The 15158-nt window shown below is 42.5% G+C and overlaps 1 protein-coding gene and 1 long non-coding RNA gene across 7 annotated transcripts in view; one reads left to right on the top strand and one right to left on the bottom strand.

The window, feature by feature from the left end:
* The window catches only part of ctnnal1 (catenin (cadherin-associated protein), alpha-like 1), a 78682-nt gene that overhangs the window by 49633 nt on the left and 13891 nt on the right, over positions 1-15158 (top strand). For 3 of the 6 annotated variants that reach the window (XM_078954972.1, XM_023959783.2, XM_078954970.1), the window contains exons 6-11: positions 130-300; positions 1986-2186; positions 9984-10070; positions 10189-10347; positions 10517-10609; positions 13852-14002. In XM_078954972.1, coding sequence (XP_078811098.1) covers positions 130-300; positions 1986-2186; positions 9984-10070; positions 10189-10347; positions 10517-10609; positions 13852-14002 — 862 coding nt within the window. Of the gene's footprint in view, positions 1-129; positions 301-1985; positions 2187-9980; positions 10071-10188; positions 10348-10516; positions 10610-13851; positions 14003-15158 lie in introns of all 6 variants that reach the window. The other 3 variants (XM_078954971.1, XM_023959782.2, XM_023959784.2) reach the window with 1 other exon arrangement.
* LOC144995334 (uncharacterized) lies at positions 3426-4260 on the bottom strand. The gene is made up of 2 exons (XR_013658898.1): positions 4119-4260; positions 3426-3522 (listed from the first exon to the last, which is right to left on the bottom strand). It is a non-coding gene; the product is annotated as an uncharacterized LOC144995334 (long non-coding RNA).

Here is a 15158-nt window from a genome sequence, read left to right as displayed (position 1 = left end):
TTTTTTAAGCATGTTTGGAATAATTTTTCTATCTAAAAAAAATAAATATATATATATATATATTCCAGAAAAGAAGCAGAATTGATGAAGAGGTGAGCTTTGACATTTCAGACTGAATTCCTCTTGCAGACTTGCCTGAGGCATCCGGATTGCGAGTCGGCGAGGATCAACAAAGACGCCGTGTTCCACCGAATGCGCTGCGCCCTGGAGCAGGTCATCGAAATAGTTACTGAGGCGCGGAGCAGCGGGGAGAACAAGATCCTCTCTGCCAGCATCTGCAACGGCATCAGAGATTTCAAGGTAGGTTAAAAATAAAAAACAGCTTTAAACTCATTCGAGGTTAATACAAAGCAAAGTCTTACATATGCAGATACATCCCAGGAGATTTTCTTTTCCTCATTTTTCCTCATTTTGAGGTTCAGTACCAGGCCAGATGAAAAAGCAGCACTGTATGTGATCCTTAAATGGTTTTAATATTATCTGTATATTGCTTTGGGCTTTACTAACACCAGAAAACAACAACAAAGAAACACAAGAATCACACAAAAGAAAATCTAGATTTCACATGAAAAGAATCCCAAAACATAAACATAGCTTTCCAAAGTTTTAATGAAATATGCCAATTTTTCAAAGCCTACTTTAAAAAGAGGTGTTGATAGGGAGAGGGGGGAGGGGTTCACTAAAATGTGAGAGAACTTAATTTTTAGAAAATGCAAGACAACCTGCTGAAAATCCTTTAAAGTCCCACTCTGATTATCTTTTGATCTGTTGTAAACCGATCCCAGTGGTCTTTTCATTATGATCAGGCCATTTTGAGACAAATTTAATAAACCTGTGTCGTTTTTTAGGACATAGGTCCTGAAGAGCGGCAGGAGTTTATTAGAAACTCCCCCTGAGTTGTGGGCGGGACTGTTGGCACGGAGCAACCACGCCCACAATCCCTGCCATCCGTCTGTTTGCATGCTCTCCTGCTAGCTTACAGCCTCTCACAACCCCAACCTAACATTAGCGGTGCAACAAAAATGGTTAGCAATTTTAGACGCTTTCCATCCATACAGTTTTGAGCCACATGTCAGCTCGGATGGAGAAAACAAAGTCAGACCTAGTCGGGGGAGGAGCTTGTGGCCTGCTCAGCATATTTTCGACCGTAACCCTTGTGCTATTCTAGGCACTTTAACATTGGGAGTTGGGTCATCTAGACCCACTACAAAGTGCTCTGAACCTTTTTTCTTAAATGATTTGTGATCTTCACTGGTGTCCATGGATTACATGAAATCTTTCCACCTTTATCATGGTAGGGAGAACACGTCAATGTAAGGGTGGGGTCATCTAAGATAGCACAAGGGTTAATATGATCTTTTCCAAATGACTTTTTTTTTAGCTGCTCCGGACTTAGAGCGATTAAAAGAAATCCTCAAAAATGCAATTTTAAGTGTATTTTTCTTCATCATCCATCATCAGAAAAATGTCACGAGAACACGTTAAACCCACCAAAAAATACTATTTTCATCAGACAAGGTTATTTAAAATGTTTTTAGAAGTTTATATTCATAATATTACTGTATTGTATGTAAACTTTTTACTTTATAACTTTTCTAAAAACTGTTCTTTGCACTTCAGTACAGTCCAGGTCAGTTTTGTAGTAATAATTCCTCATTGAGACTTCATCTAAATGACAAAAAAAGTGTTTTTAAAAGAGACCTGGATCAGTTGTTACTTTCATAAAAGGCTTGCCATGTTTGACTAAAAGCTCATCTAGATGGTTTACACACAGCTTATAAGCAGACACCTTTACTTCTCTAACATCTAGGGGGGTGTAGGATAGCATTAGCTTTTATTTTGCTATACTTAAGGTTCTACTTGCTTAAGTAATTTGCGCCTTTAGTTTTAGGTCTTTATTTTTCTATTCATTTTTCATAAACTACTAACAGAACCTTTTTGTTTGTTTTTACATTTCCCACAATTCCATAATCGCCCCTCCCCAGTACACTGTGGAGTCGCTGCGGGAGGATTTGTTCTCTTTGACACCGCAGAGCTTGACCGGCCAGCTGGAGGCACTGGTGGAGCGGACGGAGGACTTCACGGATTCGGCCTACACCGGCCACGAGCAGCGACAGAGAATTCTGAGTCTGTGTCAGCTGACACGCCAGGACACCCAGCAGCTGGTGCACACCTGGGTTGGGGTGGTACGTTGTCTCACTCTCTTTACCTCGCTGTTTAAATAAGTCAATGGATGTTTGGTGGCTTGAGAAATACCAGGGACTTAGAGAAGAACTGGAGAAAGCATGGAAAGTGAAGGTGACAGTGGTGCCTGTGGTAATTGGAGGAGTAACCCCCAAGCTGGAGGAGTGGCTACAACAGATACCTGGAAAGAACTCAGACCTTTCAGTCCAGAAAAGCACAGTGCTAGGAACAGCTAAGATACTGCACAGGTATCACAGAACAGGGAGACTGCTGGATTCAAATGCAATAGGTTTATTAGCTCTACTAAAAGGCCACAAAGCTAAATTAGGGTCAGGCTGGCAGGAGTTGATAACAGGCATGGGAGTAGGATGTCCCGTTGGACACGGTCGCTTTGAAGCTTGTTTTGCCTTCATGAAGCAGAGTTTTTTGGCACGTTTCGGGGCGTGTGTCAACTGTCGCAGATCACGTGATTGATGATATTTGAAGCGCCAAATGCTTCGTTTGGTCGAACCACAGTTCAGGTCACTTGTGTTTGAACAGTTGGGCACGCTATTCTCTAGAAATACGAAATTAATCCCGAACATTTCCCGACCAGTTCTATTGTTTCCCCTGTATTGGAATCAGCGTCAGTTCATTGCACTTTACCATGACTGCTGGTAAAAAAAAACTAAAAAAAAAAAAAAAACTGTTGCTCAGGATCGTTTCAACTCAGTTTCTCCTAATAAGACAATATACTATGAACGTTATTTATAAAGAAAATTCTTTTATGAATGTATAATGGCGAAGGCTTTCAGCTTCAGTAGAGATAGCTCAGTGGAATCACAAGTCTGCAATCAGAGGTCCTAGGTTCAAAACTGGTTTCCTTTTTTTTTTTGCTTTGCTTTTATTTTTCTTCATGTGATGTGTGTTTGCTGTGTCAAGCACTTCTCACAGAAAACATCACACGTTGTGTTTTACTCATTAGCAACATTGTCTTGTTTTACGTTTTTTCATTATCATTTCCACATTGAAGTGTTACATGGAGCTTATGTAACGCTTCTCAGATTATGGGACTAGGCGCATTAATCAGAGTTCGTCTCAAGGAGCCCAAGGTGTGTAAATGAAAACACAGGACAGCGATGAAAGTAAAATGCAATCGATTGTATCAACAGAAAAACATTTAAACTTGGATATGGGTCTGAGTCCTATTGAGTTGTTTCCAAAAGTCTATTGGTGATGATGTAGTTGAGTTTTGCTGCAGCTGAGGAGTTGTTATTGAAGGTGGAAGTATCAGGATCTCAGATTTGGGTAGCTCGCCATCAAGTTGCAGATCAAAGAATACACAAAAAAAAACCTGACCTAGAAAGGGTCAGAAAAAACAGAAATCAAGAGTTGAACAAAAGCAAACCACAGTCATTTCGCTGTGTGTACTGATATAGATCAGATTAACCATCATCATTGTAGAAAACAAAAACAATATTCTTATCAAAAAAACAGCTGTTTCATGTTGAATTCTAATTGTGTGTACACAAGTCAAACAATTCAATGTCAAGGTTCAAGGTAAATGGATAAAAGTTTTAAATCAAAAATGTACTCTGAAGTTACAAATTAACTTTATCCCATTAATCAAAGTAGAATTATAAACAAATTAAACATTCAAATTTCAAATGTTGAACAACATGGTTGTTCAATCCATCATCTAATTCAAAAACAGTGGCCATTTTGGTATCATGGAAATAAAAGTAACTAAAACAGTTCGAAGTGTTCAATTACACAAAAGAAAGCGATTTCAACAAAAATGCTTTGGCTTTAATTCAGCCGACTAAATCAAAACATTTAAACAAGAACCATTAAATAAAGCAAAGCGTCAAAGGTGAGTGCAGCGTTAGCTTAGGTCTGCGGCTATGATAGAGCTTTTTCCAATTGTTTTCGGTGTCGCAACCGCAAAGACTCACCGATGAGCTCTTTAGAGTTAGAGAAATGGAAGCGTTGAGGTTTCCAAACATGATTGTATCAACAAATGCATCAGGTGTCCTGGTGTGGCCACAGCAGCAGCAACAGCTGAGAGCAGGAAGCAAGAAGTAGCAAGCAGAAAGCAGGAAGTGCACCCACTGACCTGGAACTTATATACACATTGACCCTTTCACAATAAGGGCGGGGCCGGGTGTTCCCACTTAGTCTGATGGCTAAGTGGTGATTGAAGCGTATGGTATACGTCCAGTCCGCCACCAGATGCCGCTGTTCTGTGTGGTTTCAAAGCCCTGAATGGGTGGTTCATTTTTCCGGCACAATTACATGAACCCCAAGGGAAGCTTCATGGGGCTTCTGTTCTCATCCCTACATGAGAGCATCAGAGAAGAGACAGGGGTAGTCAAGATCCAGGCGAGAGTCAGTCAGGCAGGCAGGCAGGCAGGCAGGCAGGCAGGCAGGCAGGCAGGCAGGCAGGCAGGCAGGCAGGCAGGCAGGCAGGCAGGCAGGCAGGCAGGCAGGCAGGCAGGCAGGCAGGCAGGCAGGCAGGCAGGCAAACAGAGTCCATGAGACAGAAGATAAGGGCCAAATACACCACTCAGTAATGAAGGCAGAGTGGCACAAACAAAACTTCACACTGAATGAGGCTCAGTGCAGTGCTTAAGTAGGCTGTGGTTGATTGAGTGAATGAGAGTCAGGTGTGTGGCATCCAGGAAGTGCTCATTGTGGTTTCTGGGAGATGAAGTACTTTCAGTACTCTGGAGACTGCTCCCGCCGGTGACCAGAGAAACAGAAAAGTTGAAAATAGTCAGTGTAATAGATAAATAGTCACAATATTTAATTGAATCTTAAAACAAATGGAATTTTAAACCTGTCAATCCAAATCTAATCAATCCTGTAATTTGGCAGCGATAACAGCTTCTTTCATCTTGTTTGGAAATTTCTGGAAATTTCCTTTTTTTTTCTTCGAGCTTTTGTTTATGTGTATTTTAATTAACAAGTTTTTTTTATTAGTACGGGTCGGGGGGGCTAGCGGGTCGGGGTCTCCGCTGAGGCAATCAGTGGTTGCCTCGGCCGGTTGGCCTCCTCGGTCCCGTCGAGGCCTGACCAGAGCTCTTCTAGTGCCGGCGTCTGGGGGTGGGGGCCTGGGCTTGCTCCGGGGGGGGGGCGACGCTTTCTGGCTCCTGGGGTGGGTGGTGCCGGGCCTGGGGTGTCAGCGGCTCCGGGGGTGGGCCCCTGGGCTGGGTGGCCCTGGCCCCTTTGCTGGGGGTGGGCTGGGGGACGGCTGTTTGACCACCGGGGGACAGTCTACCAGCTGTCCCCAACTTACCCCCTTCCTTATATAACCTCATATTAGGGTGAGGGGGTGGGGGGTCTAGCCTGCGATGCGCCTTGGGGGGGGGCTACTTGGGAGTGGCCCCCCTCCTATGGTTGCCGTATGGAGTGGGCCCCCCCTCTTTCGGTTTTATTTGCACCTTAGACATGTAGGGTCCTTGGTAGGGGGGGTGCTTGGACATCACTGCAAGCAAGCAGCAGATGTCCTCCTGGCACCCTACCCGCCAATTTTAACCGCACCTTAGACATTTAGGGCCCCTTGGTGTGGAGGGTGAGGGGACATCACTGTGAGTAATCAGGAGATGTCCCCTTAGTGCCCTACTCGCCAATTTTAACTGCACCCCCCTTAGTACACACACCCCTCCCCCTTCAATATATACATTCAAACATAAACACACACACATGCACACAAACACCCTCTCAAACACCCATACACGCACACACATTTTACAAGGAAGGTGGGACCTGGGTCCATCTGTCCCCTACCTCTTCCCTGGTGGGGGGTGCGGGCCCCTTGGCGATGGCGGCCGTGTCCCTTGGGTGCCGGCTCCCTGGGCCCGGCGGTGCTCTCTCCGCACGGTGGGGGGGTTCATATTACACCTGAGCCAGGGGTGTTCGTGTCCCTGGGGGGTGGGTCCTGGTCCTTGCCCCTGGGCGCTGGGCCCCGCCAAACTTCCAACATGGCCGAGCCTGGTCGGGCCATATTTATAACATCCCTTGTGGGCCGCCCTTTTTTCCCCGGGGTTCCCCCCTCCTGGGCGGGGGCGGCGGGCCCCTGCCTTGCTCCTACCTGGACCAACCGTGGGCCGGGTGGGTGGCTGCCTGGAGTGCGGAGCGGGTCTCCCTTGGGGGGTCCTGGCTCGTACCTGGGGTCGGGGCGGGGGGATGCCCGGAACTCCTGGGTGGTGGTGGGGTGCTCGTCTGGGGCTGTGGGCGTCCCTCTCCGGTGGGGCCCTGCGTTGGGCTCTTCCGGCGCGGCGGGGGGCTGCTTTCCTGGCTGGGCTGGGGCGGCGCTCTCTTTCCCTCTGCGCCTCCCTGCTCTCTGGCTCTGGGGGCCTCGCGGCGGTCCTGCTGGCCCTGGCCTGGGTGGCGGTCTTGGTCGCCCGGGGGGCGGTTGTTCCCTGCCTGTTCCCGTGTGGCGTTGGGGGAATTCCGGCTGCCGCTGCTGCTGCGGCGGGGGTATGGGTGTGGGGGTGGCTGGGCGCTCCTCCTCCTTCTTTTCACATTCCACCATCCATTTTAGAAGAACATAAACACTCACCTGAGCACAGGTGTTAGCTCACCTTTGCACTAATAGTTTGCATGATTGAATGAATGAAAGATTTCACACTAGTTGGTTTAAAGGCATAGGTATGCGTTCGTGAACACTATCTGTTTTGTGTGCATGTTGACATGTGGACATTTTTGCGGCTAGCAGGTGTGTTGATAATATTTGAGTGTGTGTGAACAGGCCCCGCCCTTTTTGTACTACATTTGAACCGTACCGTAACGATAAACAACCAGTAAACCTGTCTGCTCTATGCTGCTTCATGGTCTTACCCCCCTTCCCCTCCTATTATCACCCTCCTACCCCCCCCTCTCTCTAACGTCCCTCTCTCTTCTTCCCCTCTTTCCTTTTCCGTCCGGTCCAACACCAAAGATTTTCAAACATGATTGAAATTAATAAAGTTTGGCCTCAATTACAAAAGGGGTTTATTCAGACATACCTTTGGTTTGTCTGAAGATGAATAACCCCTTTTGTTAAAATAAAATATGTCCAACACAAGAGGCCCTCAGCTCTCATCTGTTTGCCTAGCTGTTGGACAGGACAAGTTAAAAAAAAAAAAAAAACAAGTTTTTTTTTTTGTTGTTTTGTTGTTTTAGAAGAATAATACAGAGCCCCTAATGGGTCATTGAAGAAAAAAGAAATTGAAGTAAAAAAACAAAAAAAAACTAACGGGTGCGCATCTGTTATTTATTTTTTATTTTTTTTACTTTAAATATTTTTTTTCACCAGTTACTAATAGCCATTAATATAAACACCTCATTGCTTTAGTTTGTCATAAAAATCCAAATGCCAAATATAAATTGGACCCTTTGGAAGCCCAAAAGGGTCCATTTGCAGCCCACCTTGAATGCACTTTGCATGCATCCACCAATATTAATAGAGTTTACTTGATGATCTTCATTCTTCCTGAACCTGTTCTAAACTGGTGTAATTCCTGGGCCGAAACAAACCACATGACTGTAAAACTCGTGTAACCCATCTGCTATCCTAGGCACTTTAACATTGCAAGTTGGGTCATCTAGACCCACTAGACAGTGCCTTTTTTCTTCGGTGATTTGTGATCTTCACTGGTGTCCATGCATTACATGAAATCTTTCCACCTTTATCCACCTTTGTCATGGTAGGGAAAAACACATCAATGTAAGGGTGGGGTCATCTAAGATAGCACAAGGGTTAAGATGACGTTCAGAGATTATATAATTGTGACGGTAAGCAAGCAAAGCTGCAATCTATTTCTAGACAAGGCACCGTTACTAACTGTGAAGTAAAAAAAAAAAAAAAAACTCACTGGTGCGCACCCGTTAGTTTTTTGTTTTTTACTTCAATTTTTTTTTCTTCAATGGCCCTTTAGGGGCTCCGTAGAATAATCAGTGAGAAGCAGTAACCTTTAATTTTTTGTGAATGTCCCCCAAAACAATCTTACCCTCAGCTGCATCTCAAATGCAATTTTTGCCATCCATCCCAGCCTAGTTGGCCTTTAAACATAACAGACTTATAAAACTCAAGCCTGTAATGTATCTACTTTTTCTGTGTTGAAACTTTTTGGTTTGAATGTTTCTGAGCGTCCAGAAAGCCTACATTTAGCATGACTGTACTGCGGTGCCTCGTCTATTCCTTGTAATTGAAGGTCGTGTAAAGATGAAAGGTACTAGTGGAGAAAAGGTGTTTAAAACAGAACAAAGAATTTTCAAATATTTTGCTCCCCGGTCAATCTGGCCTTATATGGTGGTGAGTTTAAGAAAAATGCTGCCTTTGTTTAAATTGCAGTCGCATTGAAGTTGGTCTAAAATTTACTAAATTGTTGTATGATGTTCAAATTATAGAGAGGAGCTGAGCTTGATTGTTTTACTTTGTGCAGATTGACTTTACTTTGCATCTGCAGACAAAATAGAGAGCAACACATTTACAATGGATCATTGGTATAGACTCAAAAATGGCCATATTCCGTATTTTCAGCACTTTAAGGCACACTTTAGAGCTTTAATTTTTTCAAAAAACAACAGTGCGTATTATAATTCAGAGTGCCTTATATGGATGAATTCTGGTTTTCTTTACTGATGTTGAAGCCATTTTGAGAAACACACTGCGTTCTTACAAACCGTCAGTCTGTTTTTTCTACATGTAGCAGTGCAGTGTCAGACTGTGGCTGTGTCTGAATTACCACCCTACCAACTAAAAAACTATATAGTCCGGGACTTTGTAATGCCCTGAATTTTTAAAGCAATTCGGACACCATGATCGGTACTTTTTTTTTTTTTCTTACGGTAATTAGGACCTAATCGATTTCACGAAGGTAAAATCTCATTGATATGATGATTTTTTGATGGTTTATTAATTAAATGTTTATTAAAAAAACACATTTTTTGGGCAAAAATTGTTCCGACGCAATGCATTGTGGTCTATATTCACCAATCTAGTGAGCATCAATGCACACTGGCTTTTCGCAGAGACTTCTGGGAAATTTCTAGGGCACTTGATTTTGGAATTGTAAATTCAGACAGCACTAGAAAATGGCGAACGCACTGTGTAGTGACTACTGAAGGAATTCGGACACAACCTGTGTATTTTTCTCTGTGTCTTACTACCAAGGTTTAGAGTTAGCGAAGTCACAGTAACATTTCTTTTAGCTGTATCAGTCTGGTTTCTTTTATGTGTTACTAACAAGTTTGGGAGTTACATCTATTATTAATACACTTATGTGGTTAGCATTCCCAAGACTATGTAGTTTTTACGTGTTACTAACAAGTTACTTACAAGTTACACAGGACTTTGCGAAATCCCAGTAACGTTTGTTTTAGTGGTATCAGTCTTTTTTTCACGTGTTGCAACCAAAGTTGTGTGTCACAGGTATTGCAAATTTGCTGACGTGTTGTGGATTCAGACTGTTTTACTGTGTTTTTTTTTCATGTTACTACCTAGGTTGGGAGTTAGCTTAGTGACAGTAATGTTTGCTTTAGCAGTATCAGTATTTTTAAACAAGGTTACAGATAGCCTATTGTGACGTGTGGCCTTTCACAAATTCTAGAAATACTGTGAATGCAGTTATTAAAGTTTGACTGACTGACTTATGTTTGCCTCCTTTTTCTTGCTAAATGTGGGCTCATAGTTCGGTGCGCCTTTTATATGACATCATTTCAAAAATAGACCATTTATTGACAGGGCGTCTTATATTCCGGTGAAGAATATATGTTAGATTTTGTGTTTGCATTCAAATCCACTATATTAAATGCATATTGTCCTCTTGCAGCAGCAGTCTGGCAGTTCCAAAGAGGCCACAGAGAACTTGGAGGTGGCCATACTGAAGACATGTCACAGCATGGGAGACCTGAGGCGGGAAGTGAGCAGCGGCCTCTTTTAGAGTCACAATGCCACCCTCCCTGTTCCACAAACGTCTCTCATTTCTGCATCCTCTCCTTTTATTTCTTATGCTATTCAACTGTGTGCCCTCCTCTCAGCTGCATAACGTGGCAGTGGGCCGGGCCTCGGATTTGTTGAAGGTTCATGGAGAGCAGCTGCCTCTAAGGGCTCTCAAAGCTGCGGGTGCTGAGGGAAACCTGGAGGCAGTAGCCGATTATTCGCGCAAGCTCACCGAGCAAAAGGAGCAGCTGGTGGAGGTAAGCGGTTGATGCGCAAAAGATGCTACAGAGAAAAGGAAAAATTGAGATTTATATTAGTTTCAATTGTTAATTTTTTTGTGCAACTGTAGTTAATACTTTACCAGCAAAATAAAAAAAACACACACACAAAATAATAGCTTTTATGATTTCCTGTGTTTTTATCCAGACATGCCGACTGTTATGCCATGTATCGTGTACAGAACCACTGGAGATTACCTGCATTCATGCAGAAGAGACCTTCCATGTTATCGGCCCACAGGTATAACCCACTGATTATTATCTGGAACAGGGGTGCCCAAATCCAGGCCTCAAGGGCCAGACTCCTGTTGGTTTTCCAAAAACCCTGTCTTCTCTGGTGCTGATTACCTGGATCAGGTGGGTTTAGCCAATAAGGAACTTCAATGGCAGGTTGGTTGGAAAAGATGTCGGACACCGGCCCTCAAGGCCTGGATTTGTGCACCCCTGATCTAGACTGACTAGCAATGCTGCCTAATTTTCTGTTTGAGTGGCAAACAAAAACATGATGGACTTGAGTTATTTTTAAAGCCCCTGTAACTCCAACATTTTATTGCATATTAGTAAAGTTTAATGGGTCAAAACTGGGATATAAAATGAGACACGATTCCCTAAAGAGTGCAGATCTATATCCTGTGCAGAGGGTGGGAAAAACTCTTCTGTGTCTGGCTTTGCCCTCTATTCCTGCCATCCATTCAGAATATTTGAGAACATGTTGTCCACCAAATCTCACATCTCACATATAGTTATATTTGCTCTCGGAAACCATCCGTACCAGTAATTATCCAGCAGAGTAGAATGTTCCTGTCCCATGGTGCTTATGTCAGGCCACACACGACTCTGCAGTAATGACTCAGCTCCTAAGTTTAAAGATAAACCAATCAGGAAAGGTGCCATTCAGGGTGCTGCAGGTGATTTCACTCTCCACATGCTCAGGTAATATTAGGGAGGCCAAAAGGATAATTGCCAATCAGATACAACACTCCATAGGATGAACACGGGAGGGCTGTGAGTACAGATATACATAATTTCCACATTTTCTTAATCGTTTTCTCTCCATTTATTGGGTCCATAGATTGGAATCGATTGCAAATATCAATATAACACTACACACCCAAAATAAAGAAAGGTGGGCACCTTTATTTAACACGACATCCCGTGATCGTGGAAAAGATATTTGAGTGTCAAATCAAGTAAAGAAAACATCTAAGGAGATTACGGAAGTTACCAGAATTAGGTTAGGAACGGTTAAACGCAAGATCAAAAATTGGAAGGATAGTGGGAATCTATCGTCTCCAAGAAAGAAAAAGTTCAGTTTAGTGATCGGCAACCCCTTAATGTTTGGTGAAATTAAATTGACGACATGACAGTAGAAAAGTGAAAGTAAGAGCATTACCGCACATACAATGCAAAGGAAACTCAAGGGACTGGGACTGAACAGGTGTTGCCTTAAGATAACCTCTGAGAGTGAGGCTAATTGGAAAAAAAGCTTCAAGCTGCAATGGAGTTTAAATATTGGATACTGGATCAATGGAAGAAGGTCATGTGGTCCAATGAGTCCAGATTTACCCTGTTCTAGAATGATGGACACATCTGGATAAGAAGAGAGGCAGATGAACTGATGCATCCATCATGCCTAGTGCCTACTCTATAGGCCTGTGAGGCAGGGCTATGACCGGAAGTTTAGGTTAGTTCAAAGAATGAGTTCAGCTGACTACCTGAATACAGTAGTCCAAAATAAGTACTCATCTTTACTAAATATTATAGATGTTTTAAAGTTGTAAAATCAAATCAACACTTTATACACCTTTCTCGAACATGAACATTTTCACACTTTTCTGTCTTGTTTAAACTCTCAAAGTTCAAACCTTTTATAGAAAAATTTATTCAGTTCTATGGAATAAAAGCAAACATGTGATCGCGATCGAAAATGTATTTAAAATTGGCAAACAGGACGCAGTCTGTACAGGAGACATGACAGAGGAGATCAATTGACAATGGTCTCCAGCCAATTAGGATGCAGAACATAGTCCGCTGTTAAGCTACCATACAATGCTACCGTAAGCAAACTTTTATCCGTCATAGTAAGCAGGTGATTAGAACCTTCAGCTTCTCCAGAACTTCTCACTAAGACCAGTAGGTGGGCTCACATCACCCCCGATTTAAAAATACCTGCCATTGTAAATGAGAACTGGACTGTTTGGAGGTTGGGGGGTTGGGGGTTGTGTGTGGGTCCGGGGGAAGGGCACAAGCTCTATTTTAACATTCTTTTGCTTGTTCCTATATAGGCCTGCACAATATACCGCAAATTTATCGTTATCGCAATATCCAGCTCTGCAATATGCATATCGCAAAAGACGGCGAATATCGCAATAAATCGCAAACCCAAAATGTGTTAAAACAATCTTCTAGCAGCTTGAAGCATTTAACGAATCAAATAAATCCCTTTATGCTTTGACCAATCAGATGGACGCCTTCCCATTGTTGACCAATCAGATGGAGGCCTATTATGTTAACCCTGGTCCTGAAGAGCCTCAACCCTGCCTGTTTTCCAGCTCTCCTTAACCAGCTTGCTGTTGATTGGCTGACTCGAGTGATTTCACATCCTGATTGACTGAACACACCTGATTTTGGTTATCATTATCGAGCAGTCTAGGGAGAATTGGAAAACAGACAGGGTTGAGGCTCTTGAGGACCAGGGTTGGCCACCCTGACGTTTGTCCCCCATGTCGATGAGGGTCATTTGGAGTATAATTTTTAAACTGTTGCAATGAAATGGGAATGATGTTTTTGTTTATTTTTCTATTTGTTTATTTACCGCAAATTTATCGTTATCGCAATATTGATCACTAATATCGCATATCGCAAGTTTTCCTCATATCGTGCAGCCCTATTCCTATATTATTTGTTTTGGTATACAGTACTTTGTATTATGTTACATATGAAAAGAAAACATAAATAAAGATTGATTTGATTTGATTTGATTTGATTTGATTTGATTTGATCTGATCTGATCTGATCTGATCTGATCTGATTTGATTTGATTTGATTTGATTCAACCATACAGTGTGGTAGAGTGTTCCAACAAAGTTTGGTTTGTATTATTTTGATGTGGAACAGAAACAGTGGGCTGAACTTGATGAAACAACAATGTGAATAGATTTGCCACCAGTTCTTGTTTACTTGTTTGTTTGCACACAATATATTTTATACTTGATTATCTTGCAAGAAATAAAAAGAAAACTTCACCTGCACTGTTCAGTACCAGCTATTTCTCTCTGAGTCACACTAGTTGAATTTTTGGCTAAAGATGTCCTGGGTCCATTTTAGGTCAGTGTATCAGATCGTTTAAAATGAACCAATATCGACTATGAATCGTACCAGAAACCACAAATTGTGATGTAAGTCAAATTGTTGTGAAAAGGAATCATTACATACCTAATATTTTATTTTGAGGTTTTGTTTCCTGTCGCTGTTTTTGTTCAGATCATCTCCGCTGCGCAGACTCTGGCCCTCCATCCTTCCAGTAAAATTGCCAGAGAGAACCTGGACGTTTTCTGTGAGGCGTGGGAGTCTCAGCTCTGTGACATGGGCCTGCTGCTGAAAGAGATCAATGATGTTTTTGAAGGACGGCGAGGTCTGTTTTGTAGTGCACACATTGTTGCCAAAACCTAAATACAACTCTGATACGTAGATGCTTGAGAAAATTTGGACTGTCAGTCAGTAAGACTTAGATATGTGAGGCAAATTTTGTTTTAGACCTTCACACTCACAACCAGTCTAGAGTTTTTTAATTTTCATGCTGGTAAATACCATTTTTAGAACAAAACTAGCACCTAAAACCAATCTGGCTTTTAATTTGCTTTGCCTTGTATATCTACATCAAAAGCCTGAAAACATTGACTGCTGGCCCCCACAGACCAAATTACCAAAGACAGATGGGTTCTCGCATGCATTGAGTCTTAGCCTGAAAGAATCAAACTCTAGTACAAAGCCTCACTTAATGATTTTGTTTGTGAGCATTTCTGAAACGTTATCGAAAGTTCATGATGAGGCCAGGCATGCTGTGTGAACATATCCTTTGAGAATTAATCACCGCTGACTGCAGAACGTTTCTTCCAATCAAGGGACAGATGTCAGTGGTATTGAACACCCGAGCATTCATTCCTCCTCTGCACTGCCTCCATTCATTGTCTACTTGAATTCATAGACTGTTATACTATCAGATTCATGTAGATCATGACGCCTGTGCACTCACAGCGCTGTGCTTTGGTTTCTTTCCATAGACAGGTGTGGTCACTTGTCACCTGATTCAACTTGTTGCATTCATTTTACAGAATTTCTTTTTTGACTAGTGTAGTAATTTGCTTATCCCCAATTATTAAAATAAAATAAAAACTAAAAGTATGTATTTTTTGCCTTCCTTACGTTTGTTTTTGCTGTTTCTTGCTATCCCTCAGCTACATAGTTTATTTTACCCAACAAGACAGTGTCATGTACTTAACCCTTGTGCTATCTTAGATGACCCCACCCTTACTTTTTGACATGTTATTCCTACCATGATAAAGGTGGAAAGATTTCATGTAATCCATGGAAACCAGTGAAGATCACAAATCATTGAAGAAAAAAGGCTCAGCGCACTGTCTAGTGGGTCTAGATGACCCAACTCCCAATGGTAAAGTGCCTAGGATAGCACAAGGGTTACACCCATCCCCACTTCCAAACATTTATCTGTGTACACTATCTCCCACTAGCTTACAGCCCCTAACACCCCAAATCTAACTTTTCCAATA

The sequence above is a fragment of the Oryzias latipes genome, chromosome 11 (assembly GCF_053564925.1).
Source record: "Oryzias latipes strain Hd-rR chromosome 11, Olatipes_Hd-rR_3.1".
NCBI lineage: Eukaryota > Metazoa > Chordata > Actinopteri > Beloniformes > Adrianichthyidae > Oryzias > Oryzias latipes.
Note: the sequence above shows the minus strand (reverse complement) of the source record. Positions and strands in the feature narration are given on the sequence as shown.